We start from the raw sequence: 26735 nt of genomic DNA, 5'->3' as shown, positions 1-26735 counted from the left end.
ACTCACTCACTCACTCACTCACTCACTCACTCACTCCACTCACTCACTCACTCACACTCACACTCACTCACTCACTCACAATCGACTCACTCACTCACTCATCACTCACTCACTCACTCCACTCCACTCACTCACTCACTCACTCACTCACTCACTCACTCACTCACTCACTCCACTCACTCACTCACTCACTCACTCACTCACTCACTCACTCACTCACTCACTCACTCACTCACTCACACTCACTCACTCACTCACTCCACTCACTCACTCACTCCACTCACTCACTCACTCACTCACTCCACTCACTTCACTCACTCCACTCACTGCACTCACATCACTCACTCACTCACTCACTCACTCCACTCCACTCCACTCACTCACTCACTCACTCACTCACTCCACTCCACTCACTCACACTCACTCACTCACTCACTCACTCCACTCCACACTCACACTCACTCACTCACCACATCCACTCACTCACACTCACTCACGTCACTCACTCACCACTCACTCACTCACTCACTCACTCACTCACTCCACTCACTCACTCATTCACTCACTCACTCACTCACTCACTCCACCACTCACTCACTCACTCCACTCACTCACCACTCACTCACTCACTCACTCACTCACTCACTCACTCACTCACTCACTCACTCACTCACTCACTCACTCACTCACTCACTCCACTCACTCATCACTCACTCCACTCACTCACTCACACTCACTCCACTCACTCACTCACTCACACTCACTCACCCACTCACTCACTCACTCACACTCACGTCACACTCACTCACTCCACTCACTCACTCACATCACTCACTCACTCACTCACTCACTCCACTCACTCACTCCACTCACTCACTCACTCACTCACTCCACTCACTTCACTCCTCACTCACTCACTCACTCACTCACTCACTCACTCACTCACTCACTCACTCCACACTCACTCACTCACTCACTCACACTCACACTCACTCACTCCACTCCACTCCACTCCTCACTCACTCACTCCACTCACTCACGTCACTCACTCACTCCTCACTCACTCACTCCTCACTCACTCACTCACTCACCTCACTCCACTCACTCACTCACTCCTCACTCCCCACTCCACTCACTCACTCAGCTCACTCACTCACTCACTCCACTCACTCACTCACTCACTCACTCATCACTCACTCCACTCACTCACTCACTCACTCATCACTCACTCACTCACTCACTCACTCACTCACTCACTCACTCACTCACCACTCACTCACTCCTCACTCACTCACTCACTCACTCACTCACTCACTCACCCACTCACTCACTCACTCACTCACTCACTCCACTCCACTCTGTCTTACAGACATTGCTTGACGTCAGCAGTACACTGCAATGTTTCTCTGACTTCCAACGATACTTCAGTCCTGCTTCTACACTTACATCGCAAGGAAGAGCTGCCGGCCGATATCCTTGTTTTAGTAAAAAATGTATTTAATAAGTTTTTGCATAGACTGCAGTGTACGGTTGACAATTTGATTTTATTGCAATTTGACACCGAGTTTAACGAGACAAGTTCTGGACTTAAACCCACAGATGAAACGCAGGGTTCGGAGACAGACCAGGAGGGAGATCGATCCTCGGCCCAGAACGGATCCGCTGGGGTGGTATGGTTGCGGCACTAGGAGGACAAGAAGACTAAAAAGATAAGTGGGTTTGTGTGTGTGTGTGCTGCTTCACCATTTGTAAGTCTATGATCATGTTTGAAAGCACAGTTACATCTGGACTTACAGGCCTACCACAGAGACGTAATATTCGAATACCACTTCTACCTACCACAGCGTTCTCATGGCAACCTACTATTTCTACCTACGCATCTGGTTTTGTAACATCATTTCTCATCTCCATCTCTTCCCAGAAGCACATTTTCCGAGTTCCTCGACCATCTCACCGGAACATGGAGATGAAGCTGAGTTTGTAAGGTGCCAGTGACAATCACTGTCATGTGACCCCCAGCTTTCATGCTCGTTGACCAACGGTGACCTCGCCACCAGCTCTGTCCATTTTTCACGGTTCCTCAAAGCCCATGGGGAGTTAATCACACCAGCGCTGTCCACACTTTCCATGTATCCTCCTCCCTGTATCTTTCCTCTTCTTCTGTCTTCTCTTCTCCACTTTCCTTATTGTTTGGGCATCGTGGTGTTGATTCCCTCTCCGATTTAAAACAAATGATATCACAGATGGTTGGCCTCTTCGAAAGTGAGACGTTTGCGATTTCTTTGTGGCCGTCGAACCTTTGCAGTCAAGCTGTGTCTATCAACATGGGAATAGTTTGTGTGAGCTGCACACCTTGTCCCCAGGCCCGTTCTTAGCCCCCGCGGGGCCCGAGGCAAAGGGCATGTGCGGGGCCTCACGCCACGATCACACGGTTTTAGTTGGGATCTAAAGTCACATATCATCAAAAAGCGCGGGGCCCCTTGAAAGCGCGGGGCCCTAGGCAGATGCCTCGTCCGCCTGCCCCTAAGCACGGCCATGGGAGTATGTGACTGGTTCTGGTGCAAATATGTTGAAAAATTTACATACTAGTGACATTTAGAACTGGAAGCAGGACTTGACATTTCCCACACGGGATATGTGTTTGAATGTTCCTGGACTACAACTGCTCTATCTACCTCTCACTTCCACTGCCACTGTCCTCCATGCTTCTTCTCAATTAATCTCTCATTTACAAAGGTTGCAGAACAGTGCATCATGACTCACGCTATAGAAACAAAAATGAGACCATGTCTCCCTCCTACTGAAGTACATAAGCAGACAAGCTACCGGCTTGATACATTGATATTGTCAGGGTACTCTACCCGTATAGGATAGGTAAACAAGAACACAACACGAGGTAAAAGGACTAGACGACGCACCCGACTAACGAAAGCTAGAATTTTTAGTGGAAATTTCTCCTTGGGAACTTCCGTCCTCTTCCCTGGAACAACAAAGAGGAACGGACTGATTTGGCGCCAAGCTAAGGTGTAGGGCAGCGGTTCTCAACCTTTTACTTGTGACGCCCCCCCTGACTAACACCGGCACGTCCGCGCCCCCCTTAGCCAGCTAGAGGGGGGGAGCCTTAGCTAACCTCGAACGCCGCGTCGAGGAAATCAACAACGGAAGAACAAAGTTCGTATCTGCAAGAAGTATAACTGTTAATGAAATTTTACTAAAGGAAATTCTGTGGTGCTAATAAATATTATTTTATTGGACACTCACTTTGATTAATGAGAAGGTTGAGCCTGCTTGCTGTTGCATAGAGAAGCGAACCTGTGTGCGATGTTCGTACCCACTGCTATTCGCAGCTCAGCCTCTGCGTCCACACGATTTCTGTATTGAGACTTCAGTGCTGCCAGTGCTGAAAATCCTTGCTCACACATGTACGAAGTTGAAAATGGCAGAAGAACTTTCATTGCTTTCTCAGAAAGCACCGTTGACGGTAATCCAGAATGTTGGCACTGGTGTTGTTTGGAAGACCATTTTCAGGGATTGGTCACTCGAAAGGTCGATGAGCTGCTCTTCTTCTTCCGTGGACAACCCGCTTGTGCTAGGATCAGCCAGAAATGGATTACGAATCCAATCGTATTTAGTCATATCAACTTCAGCGAAGTAATGCTGAAACCTTTCTTGCAGTCCGTTTAGATGGGCAATAATTACATTCTTCACCTGATCAAGATTCAAGTTGTCAGCCTTGCACTTACACAAGCACGGAAACATATCAACAATATTTTCTTGGAGTATCTTCTGCGTCCACAACGAAATGTTTCGGACGAAAGCATTCATCTTGTCAGTTGTTTGTAATATGGTGGTGTCTTTCCCTTGCAGAGAAGTATTCACAAGGTTCAGCTTCTCAAATATGTCCGATAAATATGCCATTAGCAGCAGCCATCGGTCCTTCTTAAGCCCCCACCCCGCACTGTCTGGTCATGGCCTTCTGTCAGGGACCTAGAGTACTAGGAGCACGTGCGAGGGCGAAAGGGTGTGAATGATGAACGTTTCCTGAATGCGTGCCTTTTAGATGTTTAAAAAAAAGAGAGAGGTGTGATGAACGGAGTAGAGGGGAGTCAGCGATGAGAGATTGGGGAGAGAGAGGGCAAAGGCGAGAGGAGGGAGATTGGAGGCTTAATTGTTGAGAGGGGATTGTGTTTTGAGTTTTGGAAGTGAGAAGTCACTGCATGCCGAGACAGTGTACTTGAATAGGGAGAAGAGATTTGGAGTTTGAGGCCCCTCACCACTCGGTTACACAATGTAAACTAATTTCACTAATACCGGTATAAGAAACTTTTTAAAAATGACCACCTTCGCGACCCCTTTGTAGGCGCGCCCCACAGGTTGAGAACCGCTAGTGTAGGGTGTTAGCGAGGGTCGGTCAGTCCGGCTACAATATAATAAAAATTGATATGAAATGTTGATTCCATGGATTTTAATCACTTTGGCACTTAATTCATGCACACTCAATTCAATAAAGATAACTGTCTAAGTAATTGTATTTTGTTATTGTTCAGCTGTATTTCTGCCAAGGTCAGAAACAAGGCAAAACAAGAGACAGGAGTCTGTTATAAAGGAACATAGTACCTCATTATTATCCGCTAATTGATACCATTGGTGAAGTAACCTAATTTTTATGTAGCATGCAGTGCACAATCAGAACTTGATATCGCGAGTTTACAAAAGATGTGTCAAGAGTAAAACTGCTGCAGTCAACGGTCTTAAAGTGTAAACAATGGTTATAATAAACCTCTTATTATTGAAGCAACAATTAGGTCTACTCTTATCATCAATTCTTTATTGCAGGTGTTTTAACCAGTTGACATGAAATATATGAGTATCTTACCATGCAAGGATATAAAATCATCAAGAGGTATAATGTTGAAGCTAGAAACATTAAGAACATTCAATTGGTAGACATAATGTCAACAGTTTCACATAAAACACATTTATTAATCATGCATTACTCTTGACAGTGACCATGTTGTATCGTAGTAATGAATAATTAATGCTGACTGATGGCTTCCTAGCTTATGGCTTAGGTGTTTGAATGGTCTTTTTTGGCATTAACTCTGTGGGTTGACTTACTGGGATAAGGTGATGACAAATGCCTTTACCTGAAAGTGAACAAATAGGTAGAGATCTACAGGTAGATAAAAAGTAGCAAATTATTTCAATAGATTAATGTAAGGTAGACAGACCTGTGTCTGATGTTTTGACCAGTTGTCATAATAGGCTAATTGTCTTGTGTACAGAATTAGCCCACTGGTTTTTGCTTCCCTTTACCTACCCCATTTGAGTAAAGTTAGGCCAAGTGAACCAATTATAAAAGTCATGAAGTTAACACTAATTTGCTGATTTAATCCACTTCTTTCTTCTTAGGAAAGTAAGTTCTTGCCGGTTACTAGGGCCAACTTGTCAAATATTTCAAACACTACTTACATTGCATCTACATGGTCATTAGCCAGGCCTAAACACTTACAGCCCTTCACTCCATGGTGCATCTCATGGCCCTTATACTGCGCCTATGGACAGTTACAGCAAAAATAAACTACTTGTACAAAAAAATTAAATTTATACAACAAATCGGAGGTATACAAAATTTACAAATACCACACTATTCTCGGAAGACGCAGCCTCCAGTCCCTTACACGTAGTGTCCCTCCACTTGCCATGTCTCCCTGGGAAGTGAATCTGTGGCCGATGACAGTTAATTATATTCTCTCTCAGACTACTAAATACTATTACTCATTCAACAGGTGCAGTTTGACCACTCGTGCTGTGCTGACGCGTTAACTTCCTGTCCACCCTGTGTGACAATCACTTACTTGCACCAGAGAGGATGAGTTTTCCTCTTTGCTTGCACATAATGTCAGTGCTCATGATGTTACTAACTTCACTACAATCATTAGAATTCACATTCAGGTTAGCATCACACCACCATCCCTATCCAGAAGAGCAATGCAGTTAAGAGGAATGTATTTGATAATGGGTTGAATGGAAGCAAATTTTTGAAATTCGGTCAATGATCTCAAAAAGACCATCTCCACTAAGATCTGGGTAGGCTCGCTGTTTACCAGACAGTAGGACCAACTTACAACCACTCCTTTTCCCCTTTTCACTATAGTGTGACTGTACAGGTGCTGAAATACATGTTTGCTACTTAAACACAACTCATGCAGCTCCTCACAGATACAGAAATAAGTGTACAGTCAGTATTCTGAAACATGAACCATTCAGTTTTACAGCATAGGGATGGTGATCATCATCTGCAATGGACCATCTCGCTCTTTGTCACCCGACAGTTTTTAGGCCGCTTAGGTCGAGTACTGTCATGCTCATTCAGCCTCGCTTTCATTGGCACGTTAACACCGCTTATACCCTTGCACAAGAATGCACTTCCGTTATCCATTGACTTTAGTGAAGACAGACACAAAGTAGCTTGAGTTATTTATACACAGATACCATGACTAATGAAAAAGTGTTTAAAAAACAAAAATGCATATCCTCATTCATCGACTTTTGCTTGGGCCAGCTTGTAGGACACATCTGCATGAAGACAAATTAATGAATCCTGCTGTTTTAGTTTTCAATATGTCTTTATAAGCGACTTTATCATACATGCTTTCTCTCTGTCTGTAGAGCTATGAAGTCTGCAAATGCCCGGCTAGCGGCCCCAACTCTCACACATTCGGTTGCTCCTCATCCATCCGTAATGTCACACGGGGTGGTCGCACTGTATTGTTGATCGCTGTCACAGACTAAATAGATAAACATTGTATCTACTTGTAGTAGCAGTAGTAGCACTCAGATTATAGTTATTGTTTTGTGCTGTCTGTTGTGTAAAGCTTAGTGTGTTTGCGTTTACACTCTAGAGTTCGCTGTGAGTTCAAGTGCTTCTTCTTCTTGCTTTGTTTCTGATGTTGAGGACTTGGCCACTGGGTTACAGCTGAACTGAAGGAGAAACTGACCAAAAGGGTCATCATCATTATCATAGTCAAGTAGAAGTTCAATGTCGTTGTAATTGTCATTATCATTGTCTTGGTCATCGCTTTCGTCATTGCCGTTGTCTTCGTCGCTGCCATCGTTACTGTTATTGTCATTGTTATTGTAGTTGTTGGCGATTCTGTCAAGAAAGGTAACTATATGCGTCAGAGACTCCGTGGCAGTCGATTGCTCGCCTCTGTGAAGCGCGAGGCTGGCCGTCACCAGGTCAACGATGTCCAGCGGCAGGGCGACGACACTGGCAGCAGCCAGCAGCGGGGCTGTGATTCGCACTCCTGCTGCTGTCGACCTCAGAGTTCCACGAACAACTGCACTTGAGATGCCACCGGAAGTTCGTACGAACTCGGCAGCACCTTTCAAAGCGTCCTTGGGTGTGATGGCGGCGCCGCTTGTTCTTGGGTTTAGTTTCAGAAGGAGGTCCCGCACCTCTGCGATGTCTTCGTGGTTTGCAATAACATTCTGGCTCAGACTCAGCAGGAGGTCCCGCACCTCTGCGATGTCTTCGTGGTTTGCGATAAAAGTTTGGCGAAAAATATCCCATTTTTCTTGTACTTCTTTAACTTTTTGTCTTTTGATGAAATATCCTGCGACTGTTGCGCCGACAGACACACCTCCACCAACGGCGGCGATGATGCCCAGGACAATGGCTGGTATCAAGGTCACCCCTAAGGTGAAGGGCGCGGCAATGGCGCAGGCTGCTGCAGGCACTGAAACAGTGACAATAGAAAACTGTATTAACCTTTTGGAGTTTTTCCAAGTGATTACAATATAAATCATATTTGTCTGCCTGTTTATTTTTTCATTTACATTATTATTATTCTTGTGGCTTCTCTAGTAGCTAAACGGCAGCTACCTTACCCTAGAATTTTGTGCAATCATAGCAAGTTTTGTCTGACAGAAAATGTGTTGTTTGTGTATTATTGTTATTGTTTTCTAAAAATGGGGATGAGTAAAGTAAATAAATACACTACAAGACTACACGAAACATTTACAGCAATCTGTACGATATGCAATAGAGAGGGTACTTCGGGGTGTACAGATGAGATTACAGTAAAAAGGGCGACTATGCAGCGGACGAAAACAGTCTGAGACAGTTCTGTCCTTACATCAGTAGTAAGTTTATGAAATCGGAAAGTACATAAAAACACGTGACCACAAATTAGCTAACTGGACATAGCCATGCACGAGTGTGTCTGAGTACGAGAAACACAAAGCACTTGCAACATTTGGTCGAGTGAAGTTTGCAATTATACTGTGATCAAAACATAAAACCTAAGGACACCTACACCCAGTGGCTATGGCAACAGAACTTCCGGTGACTCTGGAAATGTTGACGTTCCTGTGGTGTGTGTTGAGGGCGTCTATGATGTTCTGGATGTCGTTCTTCAAAGTGCCAGCTTCCTTTTGCTCGTCCCACTCGGCCATGACCTACAGAATAGAGGTCCATGACGATGAGAATTATGATAGAGGAGGATGGACGATGAGAAAGGTAATGTCAAAAGAGGAAGATTAGTGGATGGACTGTCTGCTGGCTGGTTCGACCTAGAAATGGTTTTGTACTGTAAGGGACGGTGTTATTATAGGGGGAGCAGCAGAAATATCGAGAAGGAAAAAAAACCTTAGCGAGGTTTTGTAACAGGTGGAAAATTTACAGGCAGTGTCAAGATTTAGAATTTAAGAAATTTTATTACATATCATTTGTCCATTACAATATTTTCCGTGACATTTTATCTCACTTCCCCCTCCACCCATCGCCCTCTCTTTGCCATCATCATTATTATCATCTTAATGTTGATATCGCACTTTCTATCATCATAACAATCTATCTCTTCTCCCCCTCATATTCAACAGTAGTTTTCGTCATCATCCGCCATCATTTGTTGTAATTGTACTTAGTGGCCTTACTAGAGACCGAGACAAAATCTCAACCTGACATCATCAGAAAATTTAAAATAGCATTTTAACGCGAAGTAAGCTCAGTTCCTTGTGGAAAAAAATCGAAACACAAAGCAAGTTGGGGGAAACCAAATCACAACAAAACGACAAAAAAACTCTGCCACTATTAGTTATATGACACCACCACCCGTTACACTCGAGAGTCAAAGCCTTGGAAAGTGTGTTTTCCTGTGTACACAGAGGTTTTTGTTACAAGCCATCGGTCTGTTTCAAGGTGGAAACGCGAATAAAAAATGTGTGTATACTAAACATGTAAGATGAATTTAAAGTAGCATATTAAGATGAGATATCAATCATGGTATGATGGGATATGGCAGTCTGACAGTGGTGGAAATAAATATGAAAACACACACTTCGCACCCTTCGATCTGGGGAGCACTTAGTTTTAATATTCCCACTTCATAAATTAGGCCCCAGGTTGTTTGTAAACACCTGGACTTGCACGTGTAAAGGGCCGCGGGCCTCTAACGACTTTTCTGTCGACTTCAATACTTTAAACGAAACACGTGTGTCCGGAGTTTGTTACACTAGTGTCAATCTGACTCAGTTAAATGCAATGTAACCGAGAGAGTAGAATGAAATCTTCATAACCAGGCCACCTGTCTATGTGAACGGGGGTCACAGGTCGTAAAATTTGAAAAACGAAGAACATTCCCCCGTAGTAATTATACACAGCATGTTGTGTGCAGGCCATTCCCACCAGTGACAAGTACACAACAACATTTCACTTTTTCTGAATGCTACATAGTATAGTAAATAAATGTCCAGACGAATCTTTTAATACCAGTTTGCCGTTTTACACTTTGTAGAAAGTCAACGGTAGATAGTAGTTGTATCTACACTAACACGAGCCCTCCAACAACACAGAAGCATCTGAGTGCGAGAGTCGACAAGAGGGAGAAGAGACAGATGTGTCAGAGACAATAGATAATTCATCTACATTTTCTCTGGATGTGTGGTGGCCAGTAGAACCATAAAGTTTATCTCCCCTTAGCTAGACACGGTCGGTGGAGTTTGCTCCCCTCCTCCCTCCTCCTTTCTCCATACTTTCCTCCGGCGCTGCCCTGCATCGGTCCTTCTTGGGAGAATGATATAAATATGTCTATATGTGTAACATATGAATAAAAGGACAGCGAAGTAAAGGAAGGCGAAGATAGAGGTTTTCAGCAACACTGAACAGACACACCCCTGACACAGTGTGCAGAGTAGAATTATCTCAAATGTAATGATTCTAAAGCAGAAAACGATTCATTTTTATTAAAAATGATCTGATGTGTAGTAAGTGTAAATTATCGACAAGAGTGCGACCACGAGGGATTTCATCTTGTGCGATGTTTTCCGGTTTACTGAAGGATTCTCTAAACTGTTGTTTTATATAATTAGTTTTCTTACCACATCTGTAGCCTGTCCTGTCACATCAACTTCAGCCTGCTGAGGTCGTCGACTGACTGCGGAGACCGTTAAAGTCCGTTCACGCTCATGTACCGGCAGATGACGTCATGCAGCGACAACGTTATCGCCCGAAACTGTCAGCCCGACCTCAAGCAAAGGGCGTCAGCTTGCACGCGCGCTCGCCTCGTGAAAAGAGATGAAGTTTCTGAGGAAACACAAAAAGCAAGCTCTCACCTCATGATTTCCCAGAAATTTCGATAATGCTATGGAGGGCAGTGATGTGAGAGTGTGTAGCCCGCCGGATTCGTGAACAACACTCTTATGGGTAGCTGAAGATAGAGAGAGGAAATTAACTGAGAAAGATGGGGGAGATATAAAGTGGAGGGAGTAATAAAGGAGGAACTCGATACTGAAACCTCTGCAAAATCGCGGTCGTCTCAGCTGAAAGGAAGGATTAAAAAAATAGAAACAGTAAAATATGATAATAAAAATTTCATCAGCCAATCCAGGGGCTTGCTCTCCGGGATAAAGACTCAGTTCACGACCTCTGCAAACAGTTACACAGTGGTTCAGCGAGCCTAACACAAACTGGGAAACTAGAAAAAGTAGAAATATCTGACTTTATTAGCGCGGTTATGGGTGTCCCTTACCAGTTGGGACCATGTCCTGCCAGCTGTCTCCACCTGTCTGTGGGCTAATCTCCTCCATGTCTGTCTGGGTCTCCCAACCCTGACCCTTCCCTGTGGGTTGCAGCCCAGAGCTTGTCTTGTTAAATTGTCGGCTGGCTTTCGTAAGGTGTGACCGATCCAGCCCCACTTCCGCTTCTTGATGTCTTGGCAGGTTTTTGGTTGGTTCTCTCCCACAGGTCTGTATTGAAGATCTTTTCGAGCCATGTGATGTTGAGGATGCGGCGCAGACAGTTGTTGACGAATACCTGTATCTTGTCAGTGATGGCATTTGTCACCCGCCATGTCTCACATCCATATAGAAGGACAGATTTTACATTTGTGACCGTCCACGACGAAATGAGTCTTAAGTCACGCGGAACACTTATGTGCTAGAAGCTCCGAAAGGTGAGAGGGGTCAATTTTGTGCAGTTTGACTTTTCTTTAAAAAATGGTTAGTAAACTATCAGGAAAATACACTGCTATGTTAAAATAAAAGATAGAATTCGACTTTAAATCGGTATTAGTTGACATTTTGTGGAGTATGTGACTGGTTCTGGTGCAAATATGTTGGAAACATTACATGGTAGTGACATTTAGAACTGGAAGCAGCACTTAACATTCCCCACACGGGATATGTGTTTGAATGTTCCTGGACTACAACTGCTCGATCTACCTCTCACTTCCACTGACCTCCATGCTTCTTCTCAATTAATCTGTCATCTACAAAGGTTGCAGAACAGTGCAGCCTGTCTCACTCTATAAATTCGATAATGACGCCATGTCTCCCTTCTACTGAGGTAAGTAGATACGCAGACCAGCTACCGGCTTGATACATTGATATTCTCAGGGTACTCTACCCGTATCATTCTTCACAGCAGTGTATATTTACAGTTCGTCCTGCATGATACACCGAGCAAACAGTTCCTTATCATTTATAAAATGTAGTTTAATGGTTTCTTCCACAGAAGGTTTGCAGTCCCGACAGTGTGAAGTACACTGCCAGCTATGTTTGTTAAGAACGGGCGTTTATCCCCCTTATCAGTTTTGGGAGACAGGGATTGTCGCCCTTTTATAAATGCTCGTGAGGACGCATGGACTATGTTTTACGGAAGAGTGCATGAGTGAGCGAAAGGTTCACTGAACCACTGTAGCTGAGTTTGATTATTTCATCGCCAGTCGTCGAAGAAGACAAACGGTGAGAGAATGGCGTGAAAATTTTAAAATTTTCACAAGGTATTTTTAATTATTTGTAAAGATATTGAAAGGCAATATTGATTGTCAAATCAGATTTTATGGATCACGCACACTGGTAGTGCAAAAAGTATATAGAAAAGTTTAAACTGTCAACACTTACCTCAACAAATAAAACAGAAGAGACTAACCCAATCATGTCTTATATGTATATTTTTATATGCTATTGCTCATATAGTTTTGCTTTTCCTGCAGCACAACTGATTCCAGATTTATTATTGCCTGCCTCGTATTTTTTGTATGTGCTAATGCCTTTTCATACCTTCATTGCTGTGAAAGAAACTTCAAGCATATTTAGTAAAATGGAATTGTGGTAATTTTTTTTGTCTATATGGTCACACCTGACGAAAGCCAGCCGACAATTTAACAAGACAAGCTCTGGGCTGGAACCCACAGGAAGGCGTAAGGTTGGGAGACAAGACAGACGTGGAGGAGATCGGTCCACAGAGAGGCAGACACAGCTGGCAGGACATGTTCCCAACTGGAAAGGAACGCCCAGCACTGGGTCCGATGGCGGGGTGTGGTGTCGGACCTGTGCTCCACTGGGGGCGAATAGGAACAAGAAGAAGAAGACTACAGGATGTCCATGGGCTACAAACTTCTGATTGCTTGTCATTGTGTTCATACAGGTATCAAGATACTGCACACTTTTACAAGTAGATTACAAGCTAGGTATTAGCATGCCAGCATTCCTAGGTATTAGGCATGAGGATTGGTATGTATGTGCAAAAAATGTCAGAAAAAAAATTTTTTAAATGTACATGTGTGTGAGTGTGTTAGTCTGCATGAATGCTTGAATGATATATGACTAACTTTGTCATATATAACAAATAAAAGTTTAATCTTTGAATGAACGAGATTTTTGTCATCTCATGCAACTTAAAATCTAAAAGTGAAGTACTTATGCCATTTGGAGCATGAGAAGCATTTTCTCTTTACCATAATCAGATCTCACCCACTTTATTGCACATGTCAACAGGGTAGATCCTTGATTACAAGATAACGCGAGCGTATTAAACAAGTGAAAGGTACTAGAAATTCTTGCATCTAAAGCTAGCAAAACATCCCGAGAACAAGTAAATAAAACATTCAAGGTATAACAAAAGTAACTGGCAAGAGAGTCCACCTTAGCACTGCACACCGCTCAGCACCACCCACGCCAACACATTTCCATTTAAGACAAGACTCTCGTTACAACCTCCATGGCCGCCTACTGCAGCCTGGCGCCTGACAAACGGAAAGACTTGCTGCAACTGTTCACACTGCACTGACTTCAGTTCGCTCCTAATCATCTCTTTGCGGTGGTCGTACCTCCCCGATGCACACACGCTAAGGTTGTAGGTGGTGGACAGTACGGCTTTTGTGTTTTTCGGGGCAGGCAGCATCATGTCCATGAAAGGACGCTCAAACAATGGAAATACATCTTCTTTGTTAAAGATGAAGTCTTTGAAGACTTTGTCTTGTTCCCAAATGTGGGTTCTGTTCTCCTCAAAAAAAAATATGATGTCCAGGAACGGCCATTTCCAAGAGAACCTACTGATAGCATGAGACCGAGCGGAGTAGAACTTCCATCTGACTCCTTGTGTAACATCAAGAAGATAGTGCGGCTTGAGGCCATTCAACACGTGAGCCACGTCATCCCTCTGCCATGACGGGACAGCAACATCCAAGTCATCATCCCAGGGCATCAGGCCGTGGTGGCGCCACTGTAGAGGAAAAAGGTCAAGGACGCCTCAGTCATCACTAAAGAGAAACTGTCGACGATTTCCTGCATAATGTACACATCCTGTTGTGACACTGTGGGCTGCAATTGTTTGAGGCTTTTATCCAATTTCTTATTTGGAGTTTTGAATGTTATAAGTGTGTAGTACGATGTGTTATCAATCAGAGTGTTAACCTGAGTGATAAGTTTCTTTAAGTTCACAGTGTCGTACTGTTATCGTAAGCGGTACAGTGTGTACAGAAGAGTAAAAGTCTCTACTGTAATTAAAGCCGCCAGAACTAAAAATAGCTTGAACCTTGACATGATTCTAAATGAAGTACACAATTTCTTTGCGGTGATCTTCATTTTTCGCAGGAAGTGAAATACGAATTGATAAACAAGAGCAGACTTTCGGACCACTGGTATGATGAGTTGGACTGTGATGAGATGGAAGCACAAGTCACACGAAGGAATTCCCTTGTCCTCCCACAAAATACCACGCACACTGCTTTTCACAAAAAGAAGACACAGGCAGAGAAAGTCGACAGGTGGCGCTGAGATTGGAATTTAAGGTTGAAATCCGAGCATAACTGGACTTGCTTAGTTCAAACCCACGCTTTTGAAGGGTCAACTGCAATAATAATTTTAGTTGTATCAGTAAATATAAATCGGTGACTTCATATAACAGTAAGAACAAAATATCAGTCTGTGAAAACACAGAGTTGAATTAGAAACTGAAATAGGTAACTTGCTATTGTGTCAGCAGATACAATGAGGTCTACAATGGGCTGGTGGAATGGTCTAGTGTAGCAAGCTGTGTGTACTTGTGTATTTTCAATGTGTTTAAATGATGTTAGAAACTACTTTAAAAAGGCAACATTATTGCATCTATGTTGCAAAGTAAAGTGTAATCTATGCAGTATGTTTGAGAACAACATTTCATGATTACTAGGAAGACAGCCTGAAACAATAACTGATCAAAGTGTATGACAACGACGATGCACATCAAAGCTTATTTATGTCCGCACACACTCACACAGACACACAAGCAACATTTGAGCAGGTACATCCTTTATAATGCGAGCATGCTAAACAAACAAAGTGCACTTAAAATCTAATCTCATAAATCACAAGTTTTACTATCTTTTCTTCCGAGAATAATTCCACTACAAAATTAGAAAAACTTGCGTAGAAGCCCTAATATATATATACAATATTAACGTACATTTTACTTTCGACATTATTACTTCCGTGCAATACCAGCTTTCGTTGATGCTTTTTTATTCTAGTGTTGTTTGCTGGTCTGTATCAAAAGAGAGTTTGTACACTTGCCAAGTTTAATGAAGCTGAAAATGTGTTAGATAGATGTTACTCCGTTCTCACAACGGATTTTCACGCAGATAAATGTTATTCAAATGTACTCACCACAGATTCCTCACAATTCAATATGGCTTCCTTCTCACAATCTTATTTCTTTTCCCACACACCCTTGCTCCCTGGTGACCGCTCTCCTTTCGTCAAAAAACAAAATTGCGTCAGATTATAGTGACGTCAGATGATAATGACGCAGCAACCCCTTCCTCCCCTCTAGCTCTAGAGCTCGGACAGAGCCAGCACGCGACACGTGACAGCAGTGACCATGCATTCATGAAAAAGAGATGAACTCACTAGGAGGGAGAGAGTCAGCTTCTTTACTCAATGTAGGCTCGCGCCAATAACTGAAAGGAAGGATATAAAATAAAAGAAACAGTAAAAACATAAAAAATTCTGGGGACGAATAGGAACAAGAAGAAGAAGACTACAGGATGTGCATGGGCTACAAACTTCTGAATGATTGTCATTATGTTCATACAGGTATCAAGTTACTGCACACTTTTACAAGTAGATTACAAGCTAGGTATTAGCATGCTAGTATTGCTAGGTATTAGGCATGAGCATTGGTATGTATGTGCAAAAAATGTCATAAAATATTTTTTTTAAATTTACATGTGTTTGAGTGTGTAAGTCTGCATGAATGTTTGCATGATATATGAGTAACTTTGTCATGTATAACAAATAAAAGTTTAATCTTTGAGTGAACGAGATTTTTGTCATGCAACTTAAAATCTAAAAGTGATGTACTTGTGGCATTTGGAGCATGAGAAGCATTTTCTCTTTACCATAATCAGATCTCACCCACCTTATTGCACATGTCAACAGGGTAGATCCTTGATTACAAGATAACACGAGCGTATTAAACAAGTGAAAGGTACTAGAAATTCTTGCATCTAAAGCTAGCAAAACATCCCGAGAACAAGTAAATAAAAACATTCAAGGTATAACAAAAGTAACTGGCAAGAGAGTCCACCTTAGCACTGCACACCGCTCAGCACCACCCACGCCAACACATTTCCATTTAAGACGAGACTCTCGTTACAACCTCCATGGCCGCCTACTGCAGCCTGGCGCCTGACAAACGGAAAGACTTGCTGCAGCTGTTCACACGGCACTGACTTCTGTTCGTCGTTAATTGTTTTTTCTTCACGGTGGTCGTACCACCCCGATGCACACACGCTAACGTCGTAGGCTCGAGACAGTACGGCTTTAGTGTTTCTCGGGGCAAGCAGCCTCATGTCCATGAAAGGACGCTCAGACAATGGAAATACGTCTTCTTTGTTAAAGATGAAGTCTTTAAAGACTTTGTCTTGTTCGCCAAAAAGTCTCCACACTTGCCTTTCATCCCTCACCACACCTGTGTTCCCGCCTGTGCAAGTTCACCCTGACTGTGCGGGGTCAGAAGTATCAGTAAGACAGTCTACAGGTCTTGATGGATTCAGAATGCTTTTCCAAAAGCTTAAAAGTTCAAGTAGTCATTTTCAGTTTTTTCTCTGTTCTCTTTCTGACTTTCTGTTTCTCTCTGTCCCTCACTCTATACTCACTTACCTGGCCACCGTTTGCTTCGCATGTCCCCAGTGAACCACTCTCAACTGCTATAGGACATGCATCTGTCGTTTAGGCAGAACTTCAGTCAAGGCTGTTTTGTTTCAGTTTTGAATAAAATATTGAGATTTGTGTTTATTACAGCAACATTCTTTCAGAAGTCGTTCAAACTCTTAGCGAGTGTTTTAATCAGACTCTCATCCGTGGGTTTGTAGTTGACATTTTGTGGAGTATGTGACTGGTTCTGGTGCAAATATGTTGGAAACATTACATACTAGTGACATTTAGAACTGGAAGCAGCACTTAACATTTCCCACACGGGATATGTGTTTGAATGTTCCTGGACTACAACTGCTCTATCTACCTCTCACTTCCACTGCCCTCCATGCTTCTTCTCAATTAATCTCTCATCTACAAAGGTTGCAGAACAGTGCAGCCTGTCTCACTCTATAAAATCGATAATGACGCCATGTCTCCCTTCTACTGAGGTAAGTAGATACGCAGACCAGCTACCGGCTTGATACATTGATATTCTCAGGGTACTCTACCCGTATCATTCTTCACAGCTGTGTGTTTATTGTCCGTCCTGCATGATACACCGAGCAAACAGCTCCTTGTCATGCATAAAATGTTGTTTAATGGTTTCTCCCACAGAAGGTTTGCAGTCCCGACAGTGTGAAGTACACTGCCAGCTATGTTTGTTAAGAACGGGCGCTTATGCCCCTTGTCAGTCTCGGGAGACAGGGATTGTCGCCCATTTATAAATGCTCGTGAGGACGCATGGACTATGTTTTACGGAAGAGTGCATGAGTGAGCAAAAGGTTCACTGAACCACTGTAGCTGAGTTTGATTATTTCATCGCAAGTCGTTCAAGAAGACAAACGGTGAGAGAATGGCGTAAAAACTTTAAAATTTTCACAAGGTATTTTTAATTATTTGTAAAGATATTGAAAGGCAATATTGATTGTCAAATAAGATTTTATGGTTCACGCACACTGGTAGTGCAAAAAGAATATAGAAAAGTTTAAACAGTCAACACTTACCTCAACAAATAAAACAGAAGAGTTATGTGGTATATGTATATTGTGTTATATGTATATTTGTATATGCTATTGCTCATATAGCTTTTTTTCCTGCAACACAACAACTGATTCCAGATTTATTATTGCCTGCCTCATGTTTTTTGTATGTGCTAATGCCTTTTCACGCCTTCTTTGCTGTGAAAGAAAATCGAAGCATATTTAGTAAAATGGAATGGTGGTAATTTTGTCGTCTATAACGTTACACTTTATGAAAGCCAGCCGACAATTTAACAAGACAAGCTCTGGGCTGGAACCCACAGGAAGGCGCAAGGTCGGGAGACCCAGACAGACATGGACATCAGTCGACAGAGAGGCAGAGACAACTGGCACGACATGGTCCCAACTGGAAAGGAACGCCCCGAACTGGGTCCGATGGCGGGGTGTAGTTGCGGCCCTATGGTCCACTGGGGGCGAAATGGAACAAGAAGAAGAAGACTACAGGATGTGCATGGGATACAAACTTCTGAATGCTTGTCATTATGTTCATACAGGTACAAGATACTGCACACGTTTACAAGTAGATTACAAGCTAGGTATTAGCATGCCAGAATTGCTAGGTATTAGGCATGAGCATTGGTACGTATGTGCAAAAAGTCATCAACTAATTTTTAAAAATGTACATATGTATATGTGAGTCTGCATGAATGATTTCATGATATATGACTGACATTGTCATATGTAAAAAATAAAAGCTTATCCTTTGAATGAACGAGAATTTTGTCATTTCGTGCATCTTAAAATGTAGAAGTGAAGTACTTGTGGCATTTAGAGCATGGATGACAAAACAGAGAAGCTTTTTCTCTTTACCATAATCAGATCTCACCCACTTTATTGCACATGTCAACAGGGTAGATCCTTGATTACAAGATAACGCGAGCGTATTAAACAAGTGAAAGGTACTAGAAATTCTTGCATGTAAAGCTAGCAAAACATCCCGAGAACAAGTAATTAAAAACAGTGAAGGTTTAACAAAAGTAACTGGCAAGAGAGTCCACCTTAGCACTGCACACCGCTCAGCACCACCCACGCCAACACATTTCCATTTAAGACGAGACTCTCGTTACAACCTCCATGGCCGCCTACTGCAGCCTGGCGCCTGACAAACGGAAAGACTTGCTGCAGCTGTTCACACGGCACTGACTTCTCTTCGCCGCCAATTAAGTACTCTTCACGGTGGTTGTACCACCCCAATGCACACACGCTAACGTTGTAGGTTCGGGACAGTACGGCTTTTGTGTTTCTCGGGGCAGGCAGCATCATCTCCATGAAAGGACGCTCAGACAATGGAAATACGTCTTCTTTGTTGAAGATGAAGTCTTTGAAGATTTGGTGTTGGTCCCACATGTGGGTTCTGTTCTCCTCGTAGAATGAGATGTCCAGGAACGGCCATTTCCAAGTGACCCTACTGATAGTATCAGACCGAGCGGAGAAGAACTTCCATCTGACTCCTTGTGTGACATCAAGAAGATAGTGCGGCTTGAGGCCATTCAGCACGAGAGCCACGGCATCCCTCTGCCATGACGGGACAGCAACATCCAAGTCATCATCCCAGGGCACGATGCCGTGGTGGCGCCACGACCCCAGCAGACTTCCACTGTAGAGGAAAAAGGTCAAGGACGCCTTAGTCATCACTATAGAGAAAGTTGCGACGATTTCCTGCATAATGTACACATCCTGTTGTGACACTGTGGGCTGCAATAGTTTGAGGCTTTTATCCAATTTCACTTTATGAGTTTTGAATGTAATAAGTGTGTAGTACGATGTGTTATCAGTCAGAGTGTTAACCTTAGTGATAAGTTTCTTTACGTTTGCAGTGTCGTACTGTGACCGTGAGAAGTACAGTGTGTACAGAAGAAGAAATGTCCATGTTGTAATCCAAGCCACCAGAATTGAAACTAACTTGAACCTTGGCATGATTCTAAATGAAGTACACAATTTCTGTGCAGTGATCTTCATTTTCGGAAGGATGTGCTATACGAATTGATAAACAAGAGCAGACTTTCGGACCACTGGTATGATGAGTTGGACTGTGATGAGATGGAAGCACAAGTCACACGAATGAATTCCCTTGTCCTCCCACAAAATACCACGCACACTGCTTTTCACAAAAAGAAGACACAGGCAGAGAAAGTCGACAGGTGGCGCTGAGATTGGAATTTAAGGTTGAAATCCGAGCATAACTGGACTTGCTCAGTTCAAACACGCTTTTGAAGGGTCAACTGCAATAATAATTTGAGATATAGCAGTAAATATAAATCGGTGACTTCATGTAACAGTAAGAACAAAATATCAGTCTGCGAAAACACAGTGTTGAATTAGAAACTGAAACATGTAACTTGCTATTGTGTCAGCAGATACAATGAGGTCTACAATGGGCCGGTGGAATGGTCTAGTGTAGCAAGCTGTGTGTACTTGTATATTTTCAAAGTGTTCAAATTGTACTAAAAATACTTTAAACAGGCAACATTATTGTATCAATGTTGCAAAGTAAAGTGTAATCTATGCAGTATGTTTGAGATGAACATTTCATGACTACTAGGAAGACAGCATGAAACAATAACTGATCAAAGTGTATGACAACGACGATGCACATCAAAGCTTATTTATGTCCGCACACACACACACACACACACACACACACACACACACACACACACACACACACACACACACACACACACACACACACACACACACACACACACACAGACACACACAGTCACACACACAGACACACAAGCAACATTTGAGCAAGTACATACTTCATAATGCGAGCGTGGTAAACAAACAAAATGCACTTAAAATCTAATCTCATAAATCACAAGTTTTAGTATCTTTTCTTTCGAGAATAATTTCGCTACAAAATTAGAAACACTAGCGAAGAAGCCCTAATATATATATACAATATTAACGTACATTTTACGTTCAACATTATTACTTCCGTGCAATACCAACTTTAGCTGATGCTTTTTTTATTCTTGTCCAGTTCTGGTTTTGTTTGCTGGTTTGTCTCAAAAGAGAGTCAGTACACTTGCCAAGTTTAAAGTGATTCTAAAGGCAAAATAAAACTGCTTAGAATCGCGTAAAGAGAAGGATAAATTTGAATCTCGTCTATTTATATGTGTGTTCGTGTGGAAAACGTTAAAGGCTTTTAGTAGAATGTTGTGTTTAATAAGAGGGACTCTTTTTTTGCTTTCACTAAGTCTCGTTCTCCGTCACGTGACCCTATGACGTGTGGTTTCCATAGTGAGAACCACGCCTCGAGAATGTGCTGCACCCGATTGCCACGAAAAGATGGGAAAAGATTCAAAATTGTCTTTTCACCAGCTTCCGAAAGACAGAGCCTTACAAGCCTTACACACAGAGGTTGTCATAGAATAAACAGACGTCAAATCTTCGCAATGATACAGACACTTCCTGTGATAGACTGACGTCACAAGAAGACTGACGTCACAAGAAGACTGACGTCACAAGAAGACTCGTCTGCTTGATCATGTCGGGAAGCTATCGTGGTTACTCGGCGGAAGGACACAAGGGTCGATTTCTCTGGATTTTTTCAATTTTTATAAACATCGGCAACCGAAACAGTGCTAATAAGTGGTAATTAAGTGAGAAACGAATCCTTTATTTCTCCTCTATCGCTCTCGTGCTCTGTAATTGTAACTAAATATATTTTTGAAACGTTTGACCTTCGCCACAGCCTTATCACAAGCCTTCAGTATCCCTTTAATGAAGCTGAAAATGTGTTAGATAGATGTTACTCCGTTCTTACAACGGATTTTCACGCAGATAAATGTAACTCAAATGTACTCACCACAGATTCCTCACGGTTCAATATGGCTCCGTTCTCACAATCTTTTTCTTTTCCCACCCACCCTTGCTCACTGGGGACTGCTCTCTTTTCCCTTTTTTTCTCGCCAAAAACGTCAAAAAAACAAAATTGCGTCAGATTATAGTGACGTCAGATTATAATGACGCAGCAACCCCCTCCTCCCCTCTAGCTCTAGAGCACGGACAGAGCCAGCACGCGACACGTGACAGTAGTGACAATGAATTCATGAAAAAGAGAGATTAACTCGCTAGGAGGGAGAGAGTCAACTTCTTTATTCAGTGTAGGCTCTTGCCCATAACTGAAAGGAATGATTAAAAAAAAGAGAAACAGTAAAAATATATAAAAATTCCATCAGCCAATCCAGAGGCTTGCTCTCCGGGATAAAGACTCAGCTCACCACCTGTGCAAACAGTTACACGGTTGTATAGTTAGGCTAGCAACAACTGGAAAACTAGAAAAAGTAGAAATATCTAACTAAAATAAACACATTAACATAATTTATGCAGCTATAGATTATGGCATGGTCACTACATGAGCCTCACCTTGCAAGAATCAACTCAGCTACCTAACAACATGCACTAAAGTAAATTACATTTCTGTTCTCCTTGCACTCAGTTGTTCAAGTGTTTGATATCCTGAAGTTAATATTGTAAATGTTTTCTCTCTAACGTATTGTTCTGAAGCTACCGATGGCTATGCTTGGTGTTACCTTGCTATGATTATTTGCTCTTAAATTGTGATATTACACTGTGAAATATTGAATGTTGAAATTAGAATAATGTTTGTTTGTTTGTTTGTTTGTTTGTTTGTTTGTTTTTGATCAATAGTTTTATTCGGAACAAGAAAAAGCATTTCTGTCTACACCTGCATATAAAAGTGACTTAAAACTCCCAGTATAAAACTAGTGGAAGGACAACATAGACACCCCTTCCCCTATTACATCTCTTATACATACATGTTTAAAGAGTGTTTCACATCATAAGGAGTTACATGTTACAAATCAGCAAGTGTGACAGAGGAAGACAAGAAAATACATTAGTCAAACCATTTCAGAGTCTTTTTGTTATGGATATATTTTATAAAATTTTTATACAGTAATAAACAGCATCTGATTCACAACTACTTATTCTTTTATCAGCCCATCAAACGTGTGCGTTCATACAGATCCCGACAAAAAACTGCGTTTGATTATTCCATTGCCAGTCGTCGAAGAAGACAAACGGTGAGAGAATGGCTTGAAAACTTAATATTTGTTTGGAAATCATGATGATGGGAAGAAGCATTGCTTCTTCTTTTTTAACAGTGGTAGTTAAAATTCAATAAGAATATTCACAGCCAAGTAAGGATTTCAGGAATCACCTAGGGGAACGAAGAATGAATTGAAGTGTATTGTCACCAGCCAGGTGTATCTGCCAAGTCAGCACCTACTGTTCTGAAGTCTGCAAGTATGTCATCGTCAACCAGGTGTGTCCGCCTAGTCGACACTCGCTGCTCTGGGGTACAGACACGGTATCGTCGTCAGCCTGGCATGTACCCCGTCAACCCCAGCAGCCCCAGATTATAGTATTCAAGGGAGATTATTCAGTGGCGTGTGTGTGTTTAATTAAGTGTGATCGTTCCTGGACTTCACCAAAAGTAAGAATTCTGGACATTCTGTATTCATTGAAAAACCGATCTCCAGTCTCGGTTCACATTTGAGGAATCGCATGGGTTTTAAAGCTGAAGACATTTAGAACTACTGAAGTAACGTTTGCTCATAGAGATTGGATGACTGGAAGGTTGAGAGAAACGTATGGCAAGGATGTGGCATTTATGGTTTGTAGTCATTTGCATGTATTGCTATGAGTTCGGTGAACTTTACTGCCCTCCCCTAAAATCAACACAAGCTCCTGTATAGGATAGAATTGTAAGCCCACCTACAAAGCTTTGTAATTTGTTGTAAGTTCTGTAAGTAAGGACACGTGTGGGACGCAGTGTGTCTGGTGACTTCAGTTCCATCCCCAGCAATTGGTGACCCCGACCCGAGACACTAAAGGAAAGGTCAGCCAACTCTATGCGCGCGCAGTGGGAAAGCGTTGATTGTGTTTGTGGTATAGGCAGCTTCCGGTCGCTTTGTTTTGTGTCCGAGAGCGTTTTGGAATCCTTTGCTATTGATGAAATCCTTTTAGTAAGTATGTTTTGATATATATATATATTATATATGAATTATAATGTAAAATATATACACTCAAACACAGCTTTGTATCGTAGTATTTGTAAGTATTTTACGAGTCAAGATGGTTTTGTCAGCAAGTTCTCGCTCTCTAGCTCATTGTCTTTCTGACTGGTTACAGTGTGTAGTTTGTAGTGAGTTTATCTTTTCTGAATTCAGACTAAGGCTCTCAGAACGTGCCTTAAACTCCATTTATTCTGTAATACGTTTGAATCATTATTGATTGTGTAACAATGTTGTTTTGAACACATTTCCATCATGAGCTGTGTTATCAGGACGATAGTGTACTTGAAATGTGTGGCAAAGAAAAAAATGGATGTTCCTTCATCTATCCCTGATATTTATGTGTCTAATTCCCGTGAAATAAACGAGAGAGAGCCAACCAAAAACCTGCCAAGACATCAAGAAGCGGAAGTGGGGCTGGATTGGTTACACTTTACAAAAGCCAGCCGACAATTTAACAAGACAAGCTCTGGGCTGGAACCCACAGGAAGGCGCAAGGTTGGGAGACCCAGACAGACGTGGAGGAGATCGGTCCACAGAGAGGCAGAGACAGCTGGCATGACATGGCGGGGTGTGGTTGCGGCCCTATGGTCCACTGGGGGTGAATAGGAAGAAGAAGAAGAAGACTACAGGATGTGCATGAAACTTCTGAATGCTTGTCATTGTGTTCATACAGGTATCAAGATACTGCACACTTTTACAAGTAGATTACAAGCTAGGTATTAGCATGCTAGTATTGCTAGGTATTAGGCATGAGCATTGGTATGTATGTGCAAAAAATGTCAGAAAATATTTTTTTTTAATGTACATGTGTGTGAGTGTGTTAGTCTGCATGAATGTTTGCATGATATATGAGTAACTTTGTCATATATAAGAAATAAAAATTTAATCTTTGAGTGAACGAGATTTTTGTCATCTCATGCATCTTAAAATCTAAAAGTGAAGTACTTGTGGCATTTGGAGCACGAGAAGCATTTTCTCTTTACCATAATCAGATCTCACCCACTTTATTGCACATGTCAACAGGGTAGATCCTTGATTACAAGATAACGCGAGCGTATTAAACAAGTGAAAGGTACTAGAAATTCTTGCATCTAAAGCTAGCAAAACATCCCGAGAACAAGTAAATAAAAACATTCAAGGTTTAACAAAAGTAACTGGCAAGAGAGTCCACCTTAGCACTGCACACCGCTCAGCACCACCCACGCCAACACATTTCCATTTAAAACGAGACTCTCGTTACAACCTCCATGGCCGCCTACTGCAGCCTGGCGCCTTACAAACGGAAAGACTTGCTGCAGCTGTTCACACGGCACTGACTTCTGTTCGCTCCTCGCCATCTCTTTGCTGTGGTCGTACCTCCCCGATGCACACACGCTAAGCCTGTAGGTGGTGGACAGTACGGCTTTTGTGTTTCTCGGGGCAGGCAGCATCATCTCCATGAAAGGACGCTCAGACAATGGAAATACGTCTTCTTTGTTGAAGATGAAGTCCTTGCAGACTTTGTCTTGTTCCCAAATGTGGGTTCTGTTCTCCTCGTAGAATGAGATGTCCAGGAACGGCCATTTCCAAGGGAGACTACCAATAGCATGAGACCGAGCGGAGTAGAACTTCCATCTGACTCCTTGTGTGGCATCAAGAAGAAAGTGCGGCTTGAGGCCATTCAACACGTGAGCCACGGCGTCCTGCTGCCATGACGGGACAACAACATCCAAGTCATCATCCCAGGGCACCAGGCCGTGGTGGCGCCACGACCCCAGCAGACTTCCACTGTAGAGGAAAAAGGTCAAGGACGCCTCAGTCATCACTATAGAGAAAGTTGCGACGATTTCCTGCATAATGTACACATCCTGTTGTGACACTGTGGGCTGCAATAGTTTGAGGCTTTCATCCAATTTCACTTTATGAGTTTCGAATGTTATAAGTGTGTAGTACGATCTGTTATCAATCAGAGTGTTAACCTGAGCGGTAAGTTTCATTAAGTTTGAAGTGTCGTACTTTGATCGTAAGAGGTACAGTGTGTTAACCTGAGTGATAAGTTTCATTAAGTTTGCAGTGTCGTACTGTGATCGTGAGAAGTACAGTATATACAGAAGAGGAAATGTCTCTACTGTAATCAAAGCCGCCAGAATTGAAAATGTCTTGAACCTTGACATGATTCTAAATGAAGGACACAATTTCTGTGCAGTGATCTTCATTTTCGGAAGGAAGTGAAATACGAATTGATAAACAAGAGCAGACTTTCGGACCACTGGTATGATGAGTTAGACTTTGATGAGATGGAAGCACAAGTCACACGAAGGAATTCCCTTGTCCTCCCACAAAATACCACGCACACTGCTTTTCACAAAAAGAAGACACAGGCAGAGAAAGTCGACAGGTGGCGCTGAGATTGGAATTTAAGGTTGAAATCCGCGCAGAACTGGACCTGTTGAGGTAAATCCCACGCTTTTGAAGGGTTAACTGCAAAAATAATTATAGGTATGTCAGTAAATAAAAATCGGTGACGTTATGTAACAGTAAGAACAAAACATCAGTCTGTAAAAAACAGAGTGTTGAATTAGAAACTGAAATAGGTAACTTGTGTCAGCAGATACAATGAGGCAGGGTTGTCCATGGGACATATTTTTCTATCCCGTCCCATCCCGTCCCATGGCAATGTATGCCTGTCCCATCCCGTCCC

The 26735-nt window shown here is 42.4% G+C and overlaps 3 protein-coding genes across 6 annotated transcripts in view; all 3 read right to left on the bottom strand.

Annotated features, from left to right (window-relative positions):
- Positions 1-6872: 6872 nt before the first annotated feature.
- LOC112553628 (apolipoprotein L4-like) lies at positions 6873-10460 on the bottom strand. The gene is made up of 3 exons (XM_025220978.1): positions 10384-10460; positions 8322-8463; positions 6873-7742 (listed from the first exon to the last, which is right to left on the bottom strand). The coding sequence occupies exons 2-3, from the start codon at positions 8458-8460 to the stop codon at positions 6895-6897; spliced, it is 987 nt and encodes a 328-aa protein (XP_025076763.1). The 5' UTR covers positions 8461-8463; positions 10384-10460; the 3' UTR covers positions 6873-6894.
- A 2645-nt stretch (positions 10461-13105) lies between these two features.
- On the bottom strand, positions 13106-13999 carry LOC112553636. Its single transcript, XM_025220993.1, has one exon. It carries the CDS (start codon positions 13988-13990, stop codon positions 13430-13432), a length of 561 nt encoding a protein of 186 aa, XP_025076778.1. The 5' UTR covers positions 13991-13999; the 3' UTR covers positions 13106-13429.
- Positions 14000-18964: 4965 nt separating this feature from the next.
- The window catches only part of LOC112553630, a 48388-nt gene continuing 40617 nt past the window's right edge, over positions 18965-26735 (bottom strand). For 2 of the 4 annotated variants that reach the window (XM_025220983.1, XM_025220982.1), the window contains exon 2: positions 18965-20224. In XM_025220983.1, the coding sequence (XP_025076768.1) occupies positions 19002-19961 (960 nt within the window). In that variant the 5' untranslated portion in view covers positions 19962-20224 and the 3' untranslated portion in view covers positions 18965-19001. Of the gene's footprint in view, positions 20225-21819; positions 21921-26735 lie in introns of those variants that run through there. The other 2 variants (XM_025220981.1, XR_003097083.1) reach the window with 2 other exon arrangements.

This window comes from Pomacea canaliculata, linkage group LG13 (genome assembly GCF_003073045.1).
Source record: "Pomacea canaliculata isolate SZHN2017 linkage group LG13, ASM307304v1, whole genome shotgun sequence".
In the NCBI taxonomy this organism is placed as follows: domain Eukaryota; kingdom Metazoa; phylum Mollusca; class Gastropoda; order Architaenioglossa; family Ampullariidae; genus Pomacea; species Pomacea canaliculata.
This window is presented reverse-complemented; position numbering and strand designations above follow the sequence as displayed.

Coding starts and splice junctions, on each gene's coding strand:
- LOC112553628 (XM_025220978.1), bottom strand. CDS start 8,460: ATGGCCGAGTGGGACGAGCAAAAGGAAGCTGGCACTTTGAAGAACGAC. Junction 7,743..8,321: donor TGTTGCCATAGCCACTGGGT/GTAGGTGTCCTT, acceptor TCACTGTTTCAG/TGCCTGCAGCAGCCTGCGCC.
- LOC112553636 (XM_025220993.1), bottom strand. CDS start 13,990: ATGCCCTGGGATGATGACTTGGATGTTGCTGTCCCGTCATGGCAGAGG.